Here is a 20,992-nt window from a genome sequence, read left to right as displayed (position 1 = left end):
ATTGTAACATTTTTATGCCATGCTGGAAACAACTAATAACTAATTTTTTCTAGTTTCTAATTCATTGCTAGTTTTATTTTGTATCCACTCAAAGCCTTACACGTTCTTAGACAATTTAAATATTGCTTTTATGAAGGTAAACTAATTTTAGTTGGAAATTTGTATATCGGCGAGACGGCTTCCCCACCAACACCACGTGTGCGCTTTAAAAGCATTTTGAGCATTTATTTTGTGGCTAGAGCGCAGGGAAAAATAATCGCTTTCATTGGTGCTGGAAATTGAATTTGCGAATGTTGTGCCACAAGCGCAATAACCGCGAACAAAATCTATGCACGCACACACAGCAAACACACAAGCCAACACGTCTTGCTTTCGCACACACACAGCACACTAGTTCAAAAACGTGTGTAAGCCACAACACATTTGAAATGCGTAAAGCGTTTGCGCCAAGGGCATGGAGTCAGTGGAGATGGGGTAGTTCGAGGGGCAGACAGACGCCGCCACCGACGCGAATGCCTAGCTAGTTGTCAGGGTCCTAGTTTGGTTTTAAGCCATATAAATTAGCGGTTAGATTGAGCGTCATAAATCGTGCGATTAATTTTAAAGTGCGCGTGCGTCTGCATGTTTATCTAGGACAACGATTTTTACCCACTTTAAAATCTGGCAAAATTAAAAAAAAAAAAGGTTTTGTGTGTGTCGCCTGCTTAGAACCAGCGCTGTGACAAGGGAACAAAATATGATGTAGGTTCTGCAGGTGGGTACTTGCCAGAAAAAAGGCAAACAGCTGCGGTCGATATTCTGGATTGTGCATGACAGAAACACGACTTGAAATAATAAAGTTCGAAAATAACATTAAAGGGACATCCCAAATATAAGTGGGATTAGTTAGTCGAATAATCCCTTTGTGTTCTTCCCAATGCAACAGAAAAAAAGGCTACAAGAAAATTTAAATAATACCACTAGATAACATATTAAAATAAATTCAACAAATTATTCGTCTCGTTATTTATTTCTAAAAAAAATCTAAACCATAGCTTATGAATATATAAATGTAGTCGGACTAAATAAAATACTTGACAAGGGCAACTAAAATATTATAGTAGCATAATAAATCATATTTTTGGCACATAATTAAATACCGTGTACTGGCATGCAGGCTGTGCTTGCTGCATTCTCCGAGGCAGTGACAATAATTTGTCTAAGCGATGTCCCCCAAATTTATGTATCTAATTAAAATGGAGAGGCATAAAAAATGAGCTCATGAATGCGCTACGCTGCCGAGCAGCTGTGTGTTTAGCACTTCGCCAAACTTCATGTCACATAAATTTTACCGACTACTATTCGTACTCCATAGTCCCTGCACTCATGTGTCTGTTGCGTTCGGGGGCGTCTGTTGGCATGGCATGGGAATAGGGATTTTTCTCTCCGGGGCAGGCACAAGCTGTTTGTTTATGCGCCAGAGCTGCATTTTTATGTGTTACTCCTGCCAGTGTGCCGACAACGGCAGCCCACTCCATCAATCGCGCTCTGCACTGCAGAACACAACAGTGGCAAAGCACTGCCCGAGAGTCAACAAGACATATAGATGCGTTGCCCAGATCCACACCTAAGCAAATACACGCCACGCAGTGGCTACAAAAGGATTTAATATATCCGACTCTCGTCGACTTTGTATCTTTTCATTCTTGAAATTGTACAAAAATAAAATATTACAAATGAAAACATGACCAAAGAACAGTTATTCAGGATTGAATTATTTTTAATTATGTTTAATTATGTGGAAAAATTTAACATTAAGTGAACGTATTATTTATGCATCAAACTTCTATATGCTTCGAATAAATACAAATATATAAATTAAAGTTAAAATTGAATCAAATAAAACCAGCTTGCAAAAACAAAGCAAAAAACAGCGATTCAGTTGAAATAATACAACAGATTAGTGGAAACTGAACCAACTAACTAAAAATCATACCATTCAACAAGTTCATTAAAGTTTATCGAGTGCATTTACAGGCACTTTGTTGATTTGCAGATATGCTAATATAATGATTGTATTAATCAGGAAATCTTTGCAACATTTTGGTATATTGAATTTAACAATTCTGATTTACAACTTGGTGTACACTGTACATTGTACGGGATAGCGGGCTGAGACTAAGGAGCGTGCCAGCATTCGCTATTTGGCGTTGGCGTTGCTTTTTAATAAAATTAGCTCTAACATTGGGTGCTTGTTTATGCAGGCAACAGTCGAGCGACCCCCAAGAGCAGCTCTCATGTTGCACAGACCTTTTGGTTGATGTACGCCTGACTGTGTGTGTGTGTCGATGTGTGTATATCTCTTAGTTTGTGTGTGTTGTGTGTGCGTGTGTACTTGGCTGCTTATTATGCATGAATTTCAAATGAAGTCGCGAACGTGACACAAACTCATGACCGCCCCCAAGCCCCCACTTCAACGGCCTGAACCGACCGCACCCCCTCCTCCCGGTCGAGTAAGAGTTTTTGTATAAAGTATGAGTAGAGCGTACGCTGCCTTTTCGCTGTCTGCTAAAACAAAATTTACACATTCGCATTACGATATGCATTTAATATGACCGGAATTGTGTAAGCTGGCAGGTCGCAGGACTCTACTTGAATATCTGCCAAACGAAATTCTTACCAAAAAATTGAAAAACACATAAAACTCTTTGCACGAAATGAGAATTGAGAATAGTAATGGGACTGAAAGTCGTCACATTATGCGTATGTGTAGTTAAAGTCATAATGAAATTTGTGCGAATGGGCGTTGATTGTTTATAGCTCTTAAGTGGCTTTACTTAGTGTATGAGTAAGGTCAGATCTGACTTGAGAGAGGATAAAACGCGAACTGACCTACGAAACTGGCAGTTGAGTTGGCTGTGAATATTATGCAAATGACTGCGGTAAGAATAGCATATTGGATTACTTTCCTTTCTGTTGTGGCTCCCATAGAAGTTATGAAATTATCATATGAGATTGCTAGATTTCAAACTGGCGTGAAAATACCAAAATTCCCATCTGAATTATAAAATAAATAAATTGTTTCTTGGTACCAAAGAAAAAGTTCGAAGCTAAAATAATTCAGCATTAGTATTAATTTAATATACCAATTTAAGCATTAGTAAAAATTTAAGAACTTAAAAAATATATATCAAAACTTATTGTCATATTGAACAAACTAATATCAGCAAACCTCCTATGTTATAGGCACCAAAACAAACTACTCACAAAATATACCTATACTATTTTAATTTTCTAATTATGAATACAAAAATCAGTTGAGTTTTGATAGTCAGTTGTGAAGTTTAGACTACATAGGCAATGCAAATTATTAAACTAATAACTTAAGCATGTGAAAATGAGGCGCAAGAAAAACACACAAACACAAATAAAAATAATCTAACACACTCTCAAGGCGGGAAGCACTTAAGCTCAAGCAGCGCATAAGGCAGCTCGAGGAGAAGGAACTTCGAGGAGAAGCAGGAGCTTAGACGGGGGAGGGGGAACGCGAGAAGCTTGAAAACCGGGCGTACTCAAGTAGCGGCGCACACTTCAAGGAGATATTTTCAACACGCTCTCGGTTCGACAGCAGCGGCGGCGACAGCGACAACAAAATAGCAACAAGGACAATGGGCGCTAAGCATTTGCAACTTAATTGCAATGTGTGTGTGAGTGTGTGTGCGTGTGTGTGTGGGGGCGTGGCATGTCCTTTGCATTATGCATGAGTCGACGACACACGGGCTCGTCATAATCATTTTGTGAGCTGACTGCTTCGCGCTAATTGCAATTAAACAATAATAAGAGACAGCAACAGACTATATGTGTGTGTGTGTGTGTGTGTGTGTGAGTGAGAGAGATAGAAAGTTAGATACTCTTGTAGAAATTCGTGAAAAATTTGCTTAGAAAAGTGAAAGCGGCGCGCAATTACGAGGACTATAAGCAAGGCGATGTGCATGTCGCGCTTCACGCAGCAAAAGGCGTTTAATTAAATGTTAACAGCAACAAGCAACAACAACAACAACAACAGCAACAACAACAGTAACAACTACAAAGGCTACAAGACAATCTACAACGCCTTATTGTTATTGTTAATTCGAGTCGCGTTTGTTGTCTTTGCCATTGTCTGCATGTATTTGCATATCATTAAGCAAAGCAATAATAAAAATTGCGCTCTTTCTCTCCATCTCATTCACTTTGAGTGCATTATCAACACTCGTGGCAAATGAGCGAAAGGCTGAGGCAAGAGGATATATTTAATTGCCAACTGGAATCTCCCTTAAATAGCACTCACAGCTCACACGAGAGCAAAAGCCAATTTTCAGTGATAAATACTATAGATAGGCTTGTGACAATGCACGGGAGTATATATGTATATGTTTATATTTTTCTTTGCTGCAATAATATGTGTATCTATAATATATATCTATAATCCGATTGCCTTGACTCGATTGCGTAAATATTTTGCTATGGCACAACTTTGTCGGAAATAAACGCATATTATATAAACTTAATTTATAAATCGAAACGAGGATCAAATTGTAAAAAAAAATCTTAATCGCATTTTACATCACAGTCCCAATAGAATTATGTAATCAATTTAATTTTAAAACGTTACAAAAGTATTCAAATTCTTTTACTAATCATTCTCATAGCATAAAGTTGCTTTAATACACGGCTAACAATGGTTTAGATCGCTCAACAGTTTCAGGAAGCGGCCCTTAGCCACAGGACGCAAATGTGTCTCTGGTTTGGGATTCTATTGACGTTGGTCGTTGTCATTTAAAAAGCAGTGTCGTATAACAGCCAGTAAAACGGCCACGCCAAATATTTGTGCTGAACACAAAAAAAGCAGTAAAACCCAGTAGAAAATATACGATCTGGGGTAAGGTGAGAATGAGAATAAGAAAGGATAGCGTGCCACATTCACCTAGACACAGGACAGGTCGGAAAATTGACAACTCAATTGCGAAAACTATTTACACGCAATTAGGCAAAATGACAGCACAGAGGTGACAGCTCCCGGCAAAATTGTGAAACTGAAATGGGTCTGGGCATAAAAAGTGAGGTATAACAAAGGACAGTCAACGGTTGCCCGCTCCGCTGCGTCTACAGTGTAAATATTGACCAGACCTGAACAAACTGTGGCACCAACCGGGGCAGCAGTTTGGGTAGCAGACGCTCAGAAAACAGCATCTCATTCATAAATGCATTAGGTTGCTGTCAGGTAGTGCAATCGAAGTCATGTTGGTATTAACTGTAAATTATGCAGGCCATGAATTTGACATGGCTGAGCAAACCACTTGAAACGGACCAACAAACCACATACGTACAACGTACGAGTACTTGTCAAGGTGATTGTAAACGGATTCTGTGTTTATTACATGAGCCGCATTTCAGCATTCGAAGGACTCGACAACTTTGAAGTTGCCTTCATTGTTAGTGACACTAATAAGCATATACACTAATAAATCTTAGTACAGTAGGAGATTGAAAACAGAAACATTTCGCAAAAGAGAGTAGATTTGAATTTAAGTAGTTCACATTTTACAGGGCTTTCAATACGACAAAAAGCTTAAGGCTCGTGACGTTCACTAAAACCTTAAAAATATCGACTAATTGGTTTATGTTTTAATTGGGAAACGACTATTGTAAGTGATGCATCCTTATATAAATATATATATACATATATATGTATATAAATATATATATATCACATTACACTCGACTTATTTGTATTGTGTGGCTTGTGACCCAGTTACTCTGCTCTGCTCAATTTGGCCTTGGGCGACGATTGTACAACTTCTCTAGTCTTGCAGTTGTCCTCGCTTTGCAGTTGACATCTGTTCACAAGCACACATTCTCGTGCACCCACTCACTGTTTGTGTGTGTCACTTGGGTCGCCCTTTTGCATGATTTAAAACTATTTAACTTCTTTTGGTGTTTTGATCTTTCCCTCATGCTGTTTTTTTGTTTTCTTTTCGTTTGTTTTGTTGCGCTTTGTAGCAATTGGCGCTGTGATTTCCCATTTTTTCACCTTTGATTGTGAGTGGGTTTACAAGTACGAATGCTTTCAGCTTACACCCAAGCCCCCTTTTCCCTGTTAAGTCTCCTTCCATTTTCATTTGTTGTTAAAAAATGTATGAGTTTTAACCTTCCTGCAAATGGCAGTTGGTGCATGAACAAAAGGAAAAATTGGCAGACAATCCCAAACGTTCGACGGGCTGTTTCCAGCCCAAATTTGATGAAACTGATGTATGTGTGTGTGTGTGTGTGTGTGTGGCGGTATGTCATGGGTTCTCTGTAAATTGTTAATAATTATTGCGATGCACATTGCATATTTGTGTGCCTACTCACTCGACTGCAGCCGCAATGCGCAAAAGACATGCCGACATGACCTGAGACATGAGGCGTATGAGTAATTTTATTGCTAATTTTGGAACATTTAAAAATGTTTTAAAGTCTTAAAACTAGCAAATACGAATTGTATAAAAAGAAAATGTAAAGAAAATAATATTTTTAATGTACTCACGAATAATGGCACCTTTAATTCATTGGAATGGAAATATGATTTGTTGTAATTTTGTTTGGCCCTCCCCAACTTTGTCCATCGGCAATTCAAAGCATGGAGCTGTACTCATATTTTATGCACAAGTCAGACATTTCGCATACGCCTCGTTTCCTTTATTGGTAGCAACACTTTTGCGCAATTAAGTAACTGCCAAAAATTCAGCACGCCAGCGCGCCGAAAGACTTTTAATAGCTTTCTAATGAGGGCTGTCAATATGTGAGTGTTGGGTATTAGCTGAATTTTTGGTTGGATATGCCATAAACATAAATCAGAGTTGAGCCGCAACTAATTAGCACAAAACCACTGGTTGGCTGTCATTGCAGAAAGCTGTCAGGGACCACACGAGAAGCGCTTACTCAATCACCTGCTTTCCACCTACAACACACTGGAGCGACCCGTTGCCAATGAATCGGAGCCACTGGAGGTGAAATTCGGACTGACGCTACAGCAAATCATCGATGTGGTAAGTTCGATCTATATAGATATAGAATAAAAAGACCACACCCGTCAAAATTATGAAGCAGCTACGGCTGCAGCAATAATCAACTAAAGCAGTCATAAGCACAAATTAATGAGAAGGATTCCAAGGCTGTATGGAGTTTTTTTTTTATGTGTAGCCGTCGCGACGGCTTGGAGATTAACCATATCTCTCAAGAGAAAAAATCAATTGCTGACCACAGAAATTTATGGTTAGCCTTGGTAAGTGACATGTACTCGTCGCTGAGTATAATGCCAGCTATGAGTTTTAATAATATACAAGAAATCAATTAGCAAACAAAATTATTTCTTAAATACCTTTATAATTAACAGTAAACATGAGATTTGACAGTAGCAAAATTCGTTATGAAATGCAAACTCAAAAATATGAAATAAAAACAGAAAGTAAAGTATGGACATGGTTAAGGGAGATTATATATATGCTCATATAGCCGTCGCGACGGTTCCGAGATCTGTGTTATCTCCCTAAACATAAAACTCTCAATAACAGTTAAATTTACGAGTTCTTGCGTTTTTTATAGGACGAAAAGAATCAGATTCTGACCACAAATGCGTGGTTAAATTTGGTAAGTGACATGTACCAGCCGTCAAATTTGTCTAGCACCTGTTTGTCTGTCTTACTTATCCAATGCTAGGGTCTTATTTTCTATTTGCTCTATTCATTTTATATTCCTTTCCATTTCCTATGATTTTTTGCTTACTTTGGCAAATGACAAGTGACCAAATTTTAGATAACAGTAACCACATGCATTTTTTTCCAATTATTATGCTATTCATTTCGAAAACGCCTTTATCAAATATGTGTTGTCTCGATATGTGTGTGAATAAAATTACAAATATTATATTTAAAGTCAATTGAAATTCATTTGCTGTGAAACACTATTACCTATATACAATATCGTTGTCAGTACAAAACTGCAGATGGCAGTCACTTTTATTAAAAGAAATTGCTAAAAAAAAAAACAACACACACACACACTTAAATAGAAAACTAACTAAATAAATAAATTTGATATTAAAAGCTTCTAGACTCAGACATGGTAGTAAATTTCCTGTTAGTCCTCAAATTGGCCTTCATTCTTGTATCTCAGCCCCAAAATTTTTGATTTACGCATTTTCATTTAACCTTAAATTGGACTCTAGCTCGTTAGAGCTGCCTTGCCATCGCTAAATTGGCATAGAGCACTTCAACCATAAGCACAAACAAATAAATCAAAAAAAGTCATTTGGAAAGTAAAGGTGGACTTGCAGATACTCTGTATTCGATGATTACCTCAAACTATAGATTTTTTAATAAGAAACTAGCGGGAACATAATGACTTAAATATTGCTAACGTATTATGTATTAAATTAGCAGTCTCTCACTGATACAGAAATTGTCATAAGACATGATAGATATTTTATACCCTACTTGTGAAGAGGATGAAAACGAAGAGATAAATAAAATTTATGTACAGCAGCAATTTTTACGCTTTGCTTGTGGCACACCTGAAGCTGGTGCGAGTGATCAAAACTCCTTTTCAATAAATTTAATAGCACCTTTCTGACTCGCATTTTCGAGATTTATGACTGCAACAAATAATTTTCAATTTGGCAAACTGTTTTTGGACGTTCAGCACCTAAAACTGAAAGCTAAATAATTGTTGTGAAATGGCCAAACAACAAGATGATCGGACAGCAAAAACTAAAGCTAAAAACATAAATTTAAAATGACACCTGCATCATTGTTGCATAAAGCCCTACAAAAAACTCTAACAATTTTATTAATAAACAATTTTGCGTGCATAGGCGTTTTCGTCGTTGTCTTTGTGTGATTAACATATATAAATTTAAAAAATGTCTACAAAATGTATGATTTAAATAAATGTTTTTTCTCTTCCAACAATGTTTGCCTTTGTTTTTTGTGCCACATGTTTTGTCACACAAATTAAGTAAACACATTAAAAAAAAACTAATTATAATAAATGACAGCTTGAAATAACCACGTGCTACGAAATGCGGTTAAACTGTTGTCAGTTTCTGACATAATGCTAATGCTGACTAAATGCAAAAAATAGATTATGACATATTTAGAATTATATTTTTCGTCTGCTAATTTTCTTTTAAACTTAAATGAAATTTAATTTTAATCAACTTTTGCTAAACATAATTAGAAAGGCTTTTTAAACAGTTCGAACAATAAATTAAATATTTAACCATAAATCGGATAAAAATAATAAACTCGATCAACTAATGATATTTTAATAAAAATTAAATAAAGTCATACATATGAATAGCTTAAAAAATTAATTTTGAGTTATAGCGACTTTAATTTGCCTTAGGAACTCTTAGAATCACAGCAATTCACATTATTTAGTTGATTGCGCACAATTATACAAATGAATAATTAAATGATTGCTAAATATCCTGCCGAGTGCTTACGGTTAGACAAACATCTTGAGTTGAGCGCATTAAACACTGATTAAAGCGAACATTAATAAGCATTTAATAAAAACTAACCTTCATAAATATTATTGCAAACTATGTGTTTATTTACCTCTTGAATTCTAGAAGATTTTTGTGTTTCAACTGCAACCCCTATGTATGTATGTATGTGTGTGTGTGTGTGTGTGTGTGTGTGTGTGTGTGTGTGTGTGCGTATCTCTAATAATACACATACAAGTATCTCTTATCGATAATGTTTTACTTTTGCTGGGTACATGTCATTAAATGTTTCTGAACAATTGAATAATAGCCAAACCAAAACCAAAAACAAAAAAAAACTTAATAATCAAAACCAACCAACTAGAAAAAAACAACAATAAGAAAAGATGGCATGCATGTTGTTTAAAATGAAGCAAATTTAACTAAACAACTGAACTAGGTGTTCTCGTTGTATCTAAACATATACAAACGTCAACACAAATTTTAAAGAATAAGCTTATAAACAGATACTTAAAATTGAACATCATATTTCATCGATTTGGCTTTAATGTGCACGCGGAAATTAAAATGTATTAACTCCTAATGATTCATAAATGGGCGCAGTTCTATGCAACTCATTTGGATAGTCGCAAATTTGATTTATGCTCTGCTCAGGATTGATGCTTGACAGGAAGACCGCAGAGTTTATTGATGTATAAACTACATTAATTATGCAACCCTAGTGCAACATTATGGATTTTTGCCGTGACATTTTCAAATTTGACCGGGCACGTTGTCAATTACACTAATTAGCTTATAAATAATTAATAGATCCCACACATGCTTCTGCTAATATACATGTGCACATGAAATATGTGTATCTCAATTTTCACACCATGAGGATTCTCTAAAATGTTGCGTTCGTCGTATATTTCACCCACATTGATTGCAGATAGCAACATGAGTTTTACATTTTTTGCACAAATTCATAGTATAATTGTTACTAAATGAAAGCTATTTTTGCATTACCCATAATACCCTGCCACTACCATGTATTAAATTGTTCACAGTTGAACAAAAAGAGCTATAGGAAGCAAGCATAACAATTGTCCAAACTGTTGCAACGCTTTCAGTAGCTGTCAACGATTTTCTCTTTAATTTTTTGCTGTTGAATTTTTTGTTTATCGTGTTGTTGTTGATGATGATGATGGTGGTCTCTTTAGCATTGATGGCGTCGTCATGTCAGTCAGTCAGCTGTGGAAATGCAACCAGACCCCAGCACATGCCAAAGTGTCATTGGCAAAATTACCAGGCGTACGTTCAGAGGTGTACGTGAGGCGGTCGTCAACTTAGAGGCAACCAACCAACCAACCAACCTCCTTAGCACACCATTAAAATGCACATTGTGTGGCCCAGAACCAGGCAGCAGCTGCAGTTTAAGAAATAAAGTCATTAGCATTTTTCGGCTAACACCAGGATTTGATCCTACACCCGCTCCCCACTCCCTACTGCTCTATGTGTCGTAATGACTTCACAGGTTGCAGCTGCCTCTCAGCCGTACACAAAGCCAGCCAAATGACTGGCTATAGAAAATTGTCAAAAGGAAACGGCTAAAGGTTTTTGGGCATGAAGAACAATGCGACATGCACTTTGAGTGTGCTTATGCTGCTAATAGCAGATGGTCAGATTTCAGCCAAATAGTAAGGCCAGAACAATAAGCTACATCAGTTAATTGAACTCATCAGAAACATACAAAGCTACTTTTAATGAATATTCTGACATTTTTACAGATTTAATTTGGTTTTGCTTGTCCTTATCGAAACTCAATTAATTTTCTGCAGATTATTAATAAAATAAATAAAATTTTAGACTTGTTCATTTTTATTGTATTACGTTAGGTTACTACAAATATATTTCTTACAATTTTATTACAATTATATTATTGTTCATTGTGGTATTTAATTCAAACATAATCTTAGGGATATTTCTTTTAAATTTTTTACATTTATAAAATATGTATGCTTAGGTGATTGTTATGAAAAAATGTTTGATGCATTAAAAATAATCAGGACGATTAACGTATACCACTTATTACACAAAGCTTTTAGCCTAATTCCAATTTCATTACTGCTGCCAAAAGCACGTGCAACAATTTTGGCACACAACCAAACTGTGCGTACTTATCACACACTTATTTGTCGCGACATTAACAACAGATGGGGTTAGGGGGCCAAAAGGGACACAGATGACAAGGCTAACAAACTTTGTCCTTGAACAAAGCGTATAACCAGACAAGTTTACTAAAACATTTATCATAAAAGTCGGCGGCTTATATATATATATATTTCTGTATACATGTTTGGCGGGATCTGGATTCTGACTACAGACGACAACAAAAACAACAACAGCAATTGTTGGCTCATTAGAAACTCATTTAAAAACAATTTGGCACGTTAATGCAAAATAAATCTATAAGCTTATGCAGGCAATGACAACGTGCTCGACGACTCCACGACAACTTTCACTATAGCTTTGCGTAATGTCAGATATGCACATACTACATATGTATTATGTACATAAAAGTATGTACACGTATATAAGTACACGATTAAGCGTAGCAGTTACAAAGTGCGGGCATTTAATGCAAATGTCATTTGGTACAAATGACGGATTTAACTTTATAAAATTGTTGGCCAGAAGTAAGAAAAAACAAAAGCTATAAGTAAATGGCTGAAAATTAAGTAAGCTGGAAAATATTTCGATTAAATTTCAGTCAGCTCCGCTAAGTAAATATACTTAAGTTACAGTTTTTCAATGCTCTTTGATGAAATTTATTTTACAAAAATCATTCAAAAGATAAATAGAATTTTAATTTAAATAAATACATACTAACATAAAATCCTATCTAAATAGATTCTGTATTTCATACTGATCAAGTCATAAATTATCCACTGCAAAATGCCAAATGCAATGTTTTGCATATTTTCTGACAAAATACATATACTTTTTGTAAAAGTAGTCAACAAGAAGGGCACCCCCGAAAAAAAATTGGAAAGAATATCATTAGTATGCGTCGTTGGCATCGTTGACATTTCGAAGACGCTTTAGGACGTTGGCTCCTCTAGCTACTTCTGACTGTGTGTATGTTGATGTGGATGTGATGGGTGGATAGGGTGGCATTCCGTTACACTCTTGCGGAAGTGCGCTTAGCAAACTGCCTGTCATAAACATGAAATTTGCACAAAACCGCCATTTTTATAAGGTGTCAACAGCAAATATCACATATCACAAACTCGTGCATATATAGACGTTATGGCATTTGATGTCGAAAGAAAGTGTTCCGCATATTGGCTTACCCAAAACGTTAAGTGGCCCACTTCCAACCCCCTGCATATCATTACAGAAGCCAGTGCTGAAATATCCTGAATGGAACGGCTGCTTCTTACCCACCTTCCATGTATATTTTAATGGCTCAAGTCGTTACTGCAGCTGCTGTCAGGCACTAACTGGGCCAAAATGTTGTTGTTTTGGTTACTGTTTTGGGCCACAACGATTTTCCAAATTTTTTTTTTCGTTTTGTTTTTGTTTTTGTTTCACTGCCAAGTTATTAATGACAGGAGTCAACTGAAGGCTTCAGCTTTCATATGCTGATGTCAGTTCGAGAGAGATAGAGAGGCAGAGTAGGGAGTACATGAAAATGGCAGGGAAAAAGGTGGGGCATTTAACTTCATCTGCATTACAAACGACAATTGCCGTTACCACCTTGAACTACATATTAAATTTCCATTTCAATTTGTTAGGTCCGGCGGTCTGTCAGTTTGGCTAACAATAGGCCAGCATGAAATATCTTTAATTAAAATTTGTATAAAGATAAATGGGTTTTGATATCTACAACGACTAGTTCAAAAGTTTTTATTGCAAAGACATTGCCCACATCTGATAAAGTGCTAAACAAATTGGCACAATGGAGACACACTCAAAGTACATCCGCATTGCATGTCCTTTTGAGCCATTCTTTTACCTACCAGCAGCTTAAAATTGAGTATTGGATTTTGTTGGACGGCCAATGCCAAGCTTTGTGTGAGCGAACTAAGTTTTGATAGCATTCCTATTCATTTTGGTTTATTTGATTAAGTCTTTTGCCAGCGACAAGCTTATTACAACAGCAGCTACTCAATTTATATAGGAACACCATAAAATGCAACTCAAAACTTGTAACTTGAACTAACCTGTCATGTCAAATCTAACCCCATACGCAGAAGACAACAATAAAAAATGCTTAGCACCAAGTCCATTAAAGCCAAATCGAGCCAAGAGAAGAGCAAAGGCTTTTTAAAAATGCAAAAACAAAGTCTTACAAAAAACGCCATTAATACAGACGCTATAAATATAAAAGAAAAATACAAACAAAAAAAATCTCTTGTAAACTCATAAAACAAATATATATAAAAACTTTCTATTATCACGCTCTGCTCTTTTTAACTTTTGCCCTTAATTCACTTTTATTTTTTGTTGTATATTACTTTGTTTTTTTGTTTCATAAATAATTTTTTTTTGTTGGATGTAAACAAATTTTTTAAAATGCGTTTGTAGGACGAGAAAAATCAACTACTTATAACGAATCTTTGGCTTTCGTTGGTAAGTTTCAACTTAAACTAAACAGTCATCTAAATATAAAAACATTAAATATAGAAATATTATATTAAATAAATCCTAAGCTTTAAATTCCATATCATAAATAGTACAAACAAACTTTTTGTTAGCTATGCTGAGCAGTTGTTAAGATACATCTATTTTTACCACGTATAGTTCTGTAGTTAGTCGGACTGCTGGGCATAGCTAATGAAAGGTTTTGCCTGCTCATAATTTATACACATACACACGGCCAAAACCTATGCTAAGAGTTGTACAAAGCACTCAATGTTTATAGACCCAACTTCTGTATACCCAGCTAACTACTGTAATGTACTGTGAACTATGGGTTACGCTAATATTCAACTTTCCTATGAAGCCAACTCTCTAATATACAATTACTATACTCTCCATACTTACTGTTAAGTACGCTTCAATTTATCTCTTTCAACTCTGCCTCTCTGTCTATCTCTGGCTCTTGCTCTCTAAAATATTTCAAATGATACCGAGACAACTTATTAGCTTGATTGTGTGGCTCAGTACGTGTGTGATAAATTATTTAAAACTCATGCCTTAAATACAAAATAAATTAAATATACATATTTAAATCATTGCGCTTTATTAAATATCTACATTTTTACACATAACATAACTGAAACAAAAAAGAACATATTTTAAACTCTTTAGCTAGCTAAAGCATAATGCAGTTTGATTTCCTATTTTATTCTTCTACTATTTAGTTTTAAAATACATTTTTAAGTAGCAACTGCTTTCAAATACTTTATTACATTTATCAGTTTTAGCTTAATTGGGAGAAATACGATATTTATTTATAGTTTCTACTATATTTTTTGGCATTTATTAAGAGCAACTAAATACCAACACCTAAACAATGTTCGAAACAACAAACAAATCTCTTAACAGCAAAAAAAAATAAGTGAACAACATATTTGCATGATATAAACATGTATTTTGGAAATTGCATCGTGAAATAGTCTCAAAAACGTAAAGTGTAGTGCATGTCTCGAACATCATTTCATATTATTTTATTTTGAATATATACTATACATGTGAGGTGTGTGTGTGTGAGAATTGAACGTAAACGATGGAAAAAAAAATGTCCATGATTTTTTCATGTGATCATCAATGCTTATATCCGGCATTGGACTTTGGTCATCGGACTGGTTGAAACTCTCGTCAAGCTCTGTCAATTTGCGAAATTAATTAAATTATTTATTTAACAAATCGATTGGAATATGCAAACATCCCCCGTACACCCTTTATAATTTGCCGGCACAGCAGCGATTAAGGTAAAAGCGCCGTGGAATACGGCAGCCATTACGGCCTGTAATTCGTAATTTTCGGTTCTGGCCATGGCCAAAAACCTCAACACAGTATAAAAACATTTGGTTGCTGTTGCAAGCATTCCAAATGCCAATTTGATTGATGGCTTATGAGCCATTTATTAACTGACAGTTCGAAATATAAAATGTTTGTCAATTCGCCGCAACACTTGTAATTTGAATGTTACACAATGAAGAACAGCCAGCTAATTTACATGCCGATTGCAATTGCTGTGATGGTTCTAGGAATGGAATACTAGTAATAAACTTTGGATTTTGACAGAATGCATTGTGAGTTAACACAACCTAGAATCAGGTCAAGAGAAGAGTGATTTAGCAGTGGAGAATGTTTTCATAGCGGCGACATAAGCGAAATAGAAACAATATTACATGGATGACACATAGAAATAATAATAATGGAAAACAAATAACCATTTGAGTTAATAATGTAGTCCAACCGATATAAAGGAAATGATGAAAGCTGAAGCCAAGATAAAAGATGTAAAAGCAAGTCCAAGTCGAAAAACCGATGCCTGTGTTTTAGAAATTCAAATATTTTGTCGACGGAATTTATCAGTGTATTTTTTTTGTAATATAATTGTTTTATTATACAAACTTTACTGTTTCGCTTTAATTGTAAATGTCAAAAATAAATTTGTCCGTGACTAGACTGCCTGCAACCAAAGTCTATGGGCCCGAGCGTTACATTATTTCTGAAACTAATTGCCAATGCGAATGCCATGAAAATCTCGCCCGGCTACGCCACAGAATTGCTTAATGTTGGTCCATTTGGCATTTGAGAAGATCGAGGTGGGAAGTTTCGGTCATATTTCTGTAGTAGTATCGCCATCTGTTTTTACAGCTCTCATAAAACCGCACACAAAAACAGTACTAAAGTAGAAAGTTTTGAAAACCAAGCGCCGCCACCGTTGTCCGTATGAGTACAAATATAATTTAATGCAATGTCATGGCATGTAATTAAATTTTTTATTTATTTTTTCTTGTGATTTAAAAAGGGATTTGTTGCACAGACGCAGGAAAACAATTGCTTGGTCTAAAAATGCCACAAATGTGTGTGTGTAAATTATAAAGCACAGTAGTTGTAGAAGCAGCAGCAGCAGCGACAATAAGGGGACAACTAGAGGGAAACTTGCCGCTTTTATGACACGAACTTCTTGGAGGCGAGGACGCAAAGCGCAAGCTGCGAGCTGTGTCTGTGTCGCAGCAACAGAGAATAGCAAACAGTCAACCGCAAAATGACACAAAAGTACTGTGCCGCAGCCTGCTGTTATAGTCCTCGTCCTGGGGCAAAAGATAGAGCGACACAAGACAGGACAGTAGAGCAAGGCCCAGGATCAAGCATTCACATGACAATAGCAAAAACAGCCAGCAAAATGTTGATAAAACTTGTCAAGTGTCTGTGTATGCGAGTGTCCGTGTGTATATGTGTGTCTTTTGGGGGAGCAACTGCAAGAACGTAGGTTCAATTTTGCCGTCAACTTGATGTATATTATGTATATTACGACTGTATTCTGTATACTGTTATGTTAATGTAATCGCAACAGCCTGCCGTTTGACTATTAACAGAGCCTTAACATAGCTCTGTTGTGTACAGTGTGCATGATTTTTGTGCATGTTTAATTTTCATATGCTTAGTTCCTGTATTGCATCCAAAAAAACACACTTATATTTATCACATCACGTCGCTCTATTATTTATATTATAGTCATTTGATTTTTTATTTTTAACTAGACTGTAACTAACTACAAGTATTTTATTGTTACTAAAACCTATTATGTATGCAATACAGGAATGGAACGATTACAATTTGCGCTGGAACGAAACAGAATATGGCGGCGTTAAAGATTTACGCATCACTCCCAATAAACTGTGGAAACCCGATGTGCTTATGTACAATAGGTAAGTGATCCAAGTATCCAGTTGAGGGCCCATGGGTACATGGGCTTCTTCTACAAACTAATTAAACAAATAACGCCCGATAAACCGATAACCGATCAGAAAAACAAAATTATCGATTATGCGCTACATAGAGCTATAACATCTCGCAGTCATCGAAAACTGCTATTTAGGTACTAAAAAAAAAGTCAAACAAATCAGATTTTTTTTACTATATTATAAACTCAATGGTAAGTGTGTATTTAGTATTCTTATCACAATAGCCAAGTCATATGATACTTGAAACTTATGAATCTTGTGATAACCGATTAAATATTTTGAATCTAGCGTTAAAGTTTTTGTTATAAATTATTTAATGCAAATGAAATATATATTATGTAGCGGATTTGTGCACTTTAGTTGTTAGAAAAACATTTTTGCGTTCTTTTTAGTCTTATTAGTCAATAGTCTATAGATTGCTAAGCTATAGACTATATAAGTATTTGTGTTTCTGTAGATTTTACTCACAGGAGCAATGGAGTTGCAAAAATATGTACTAAATTAATCGATTGCTACTTACATTTTGAAACTTTTATTTTAACTTTTTACTTAACAACTATAATATTATTGCTTATTTGAAATTTTGTAATTTATGAAAATAATTTTGTCTCTGTCTCTGGACAGTTAATTTAAATTTCAATTTAAATGTAATTTATTATTATTCAGACAGATTAAAATATGTATTATTATATGTAAAGTATATATAAATCAAAGGTGACTGAATTTCCATTGCTCCTGCACATCGCAAAATTTTGAATGTAATATTTAATTTGTTGTAATTATAGCTAAACAAATAATTTTAATTTATTTTCATTTATTAAATATACCATATAATATATACATAAATATTTCTTCTTATATTATATAAACATATCATTATCCACTCGCTATTGTTTGTGTGAGTGTCTATTATTAAAGGCAAAGCCGAACCCTAACCATAACCGACTATGTTTTCGTATTTGTTTAAGTTAGTTCCTCGAATTTGTATTTCAATGTTACCCACTTTTGATTTGCTTTCAATGTTTATGTTGAAGAAACGACTAAATATTTAACAAAAATACAATATATTTTTTTAAGCTAAACATGTTTAAAAAAAACCAAAAAAAAAAAGAAATTTTGTTTACTTCAAATAAGAGTAGTTTACACGCAGTGGTGTTCTAGTGGGACTGTACATTGTCAGCTTGCCGTTGATGTGGGCCTCACTTTGTAATTGGATTCGTAATGCTAACCGAACGTACATAATCTGTAATATCTAATCTACATATAAAACAATAACAGCTAAACAGCTTATATAAATCTCTAATCGAAAAAGTGAGAAACTAAATAATAACAACTCAGACTAAACTCCATGATCTTAAACACTTTGTTTAACCAGAATATTATGCAAGTAGTTTGTTCGTAACAATCGAAAGATCCTAATTGTCATGCCTCAACAGTTCATAAAACATCATATGGTTTATTCCATATGTACTTTATATATTTCATATATATATACATATATATGTATAGTCTATGCATACGTAGAATATTATTTGCTCTCAGTACTTAGTTCCGAAAAAAAATAGACAATAACCAACATAAGAAATTGTTCAACAATATGCTGGTGTAATATTTCTGGTTAGACGTTCAGTACTTGAATTTATTTGGCCATTAAAACAATACACAAGACTTAAAAGAATCAATAGAACAAACACGAATTGTTATTTGTTATACTCGTATTTGTTGTAGCTTGCAAAAAAAAATATAAAAAACCACACGATATCGATGGCAAAATAGATTTTCAAGTATTGTGCATGAGAAATCAAATCCCTCGTACTAAACAGCAACTAAATAAAAACGCATATATAAATAATACCAATGAAAACAAAAATAATAAGCCTAATACCAAACCATTCCAACTTAATGTTAAATTCCCCAACAAAAATTGGACTTTGTTGGCTTAATAAATACTATTTCCATCATTTCGTTTTTTGCTAACCCACACCCACACAACTACTTACACCACACATAACAAATTAAACTATATATGTATATGTGTACTAACAAAATTATATAAAAATACTTAAACTGATTTCATACATATTTAAGTCATACAACCTCTTAGTTAAACTAAACAAGAATAAACGTATAAGTGTCGCCTAAGCGCATCTTTACATTTCATTTCATTAACTAAAGCGAAAGTGAAACATTGAGCACATTATATCAGTACGATTGCGTGAAAAAATAAAAAAGGGTGAAGCCTTTAAAAAAATCCAAGTACAACTATTTAGCATATCGATGCATTTGTGTGCTTTCCAAAAATTAATAATAAAACTTGTCAAATTTTAACCGCCATTTTCGTCAGTGAATTAAAACTGCACTTATTAGGCTGCACTACCGTAAGACTATTTTTTAAATATAAGGTACATTTAAATGAATGGGTTCTCTTAATTCAATTATCTGTAATTTAATTATCCTATTCGCTTTGCAATTAATTCCTTAGTTTTAATATTCGCTGGGCGTCGAGCCCTGAACTGCATTCTTTTCTCATACTATAATATATATGTAATATATATCATAATACAGTATGAATTTATAATACCGAAAATAATTCTATCCTTTTTTATAAGTGGCGAAAGGGATTTCTAATGCCATCTCCGCCCTACAATATTAAAGTTCGACTCATTTTCTGTTGTTCGTTGCCAAATATTCCTAATTCTGGCCAAAATCCTACATCTACAAATCGAATAATTGAGTAAAACGTGCTCAATTACTCTGCTGCATAGCCTTCTTTCAAACAGTTAGCAATTTCAGCTATTTTTGTTATTTATTTCGATGGTTCCTTTTTCATATATATATTTCGGACAGCTCACCAAAGATTTGTTAGCAAAATGTTTATATTCCAATCACGCTCCAAATGCAGACAAACTTTTGCCTAATTCACGTATCAATCACTCAACAATAAGTACAAATTTTTACGCAAAACTTTATTTCCATTTACTTTCACTTAGTCAATGTGCTAAACATACAAACAGTCCTATATATGTATACCAACTTATAACCAACTGTTCTCATATCTAAATGTATATGTGTGTGTGTATGTGTCTATCGTATGTATGTCTGCGTCTGTGAGTCTAGTTAATATACTTACTTGAAAAATAACCAAAAGCAAAACCGCTAATTACGTATTGCCCATATGCAACAGCATGCATAATATGTCCAACAGTATCCAACTGATTACTGATTTTTATCCGATCGTTGTGAAATTTCAAGAATAGTTTGACTATTTACAATTAATACAGGTTATATCTTTATCAACTTTCTTCAGCAGCTACTGTCAATAATCAGAATTCTTAGAGTCAAGGTTCCCATTTTACCCATTTCAATGCTTACAGGGTATGTTCACAATCATAATCCTTGGCGAGTAGTGTTTAGTTATCAGTATTTCTCATAATTGCCAAAGAGCAATTGAAACACCCAAACAATCCTTACAATTTCATATCATGTTCATTCGCTTCACTGTGTTGACATTAACCCATAAATAGGTTTTTAATGATAATAAAGGAGTTATTCAATGCGAGTGTGTATGTATGAG

The 20,992-nt window shown here is 34.7% G+C and overlaps 1 protein-coding gene across 2 annotated transcripts in view; it reads left to right on the top strand.

Annotated features, from left to right (window-relative positions):
- LOC6566896 (neuronal acetylcholine receptor subunit alpha-7) overlaps nucleotides 1-20,992 on the top strand; it is an 82,638-nt gene that overhangs the window by 42,716 nt on the left and 18,930 nt on the right. The window contains exons 2-4 of one of the 2 annotated variants that reach the window (XM_043214558.1): nucleotides 6,910-7,049; nucleotides 7,606-7,650; nucleotides 17,273-17,382. In XM_043214558.1, the coding sequence (XP_043070493.1) occupies nucleotides 6,910-7,049; nucleotides 7,606-7,650; nucleotides 17,273-17,382 (295 nt within the window). Of the gene's footprint in view, nucleotides 1-6,909; nucleotides 7,050-7,605; nucleotides 7,651-14,080; nucleotides 14,126-17,272; nucleotides 17,383-20,992 lie in introns of both variants that reach the window. The other variant, XM_032739429.1, reaches the window with a different exon arrangement.

Source organism: Drosophila grimshawi, unplaced genomic scaffold (assembly GCF_018153295.1).
Source record: "Drosophila grimshawi isolate 15287-2541.00 unplaced genomic scaffold, ASM1815329v1 contig_1377, whole genome shotgun sequence".
NCBI lineage: Eukaryota > Metazoa > Arthropoda > Insecta > Diptera > Drosophilidae > Drosophila > Drosophila grimshawi.
This window is presented reverse-complemented; position numbering and strand designations above follow the sequence as displayed.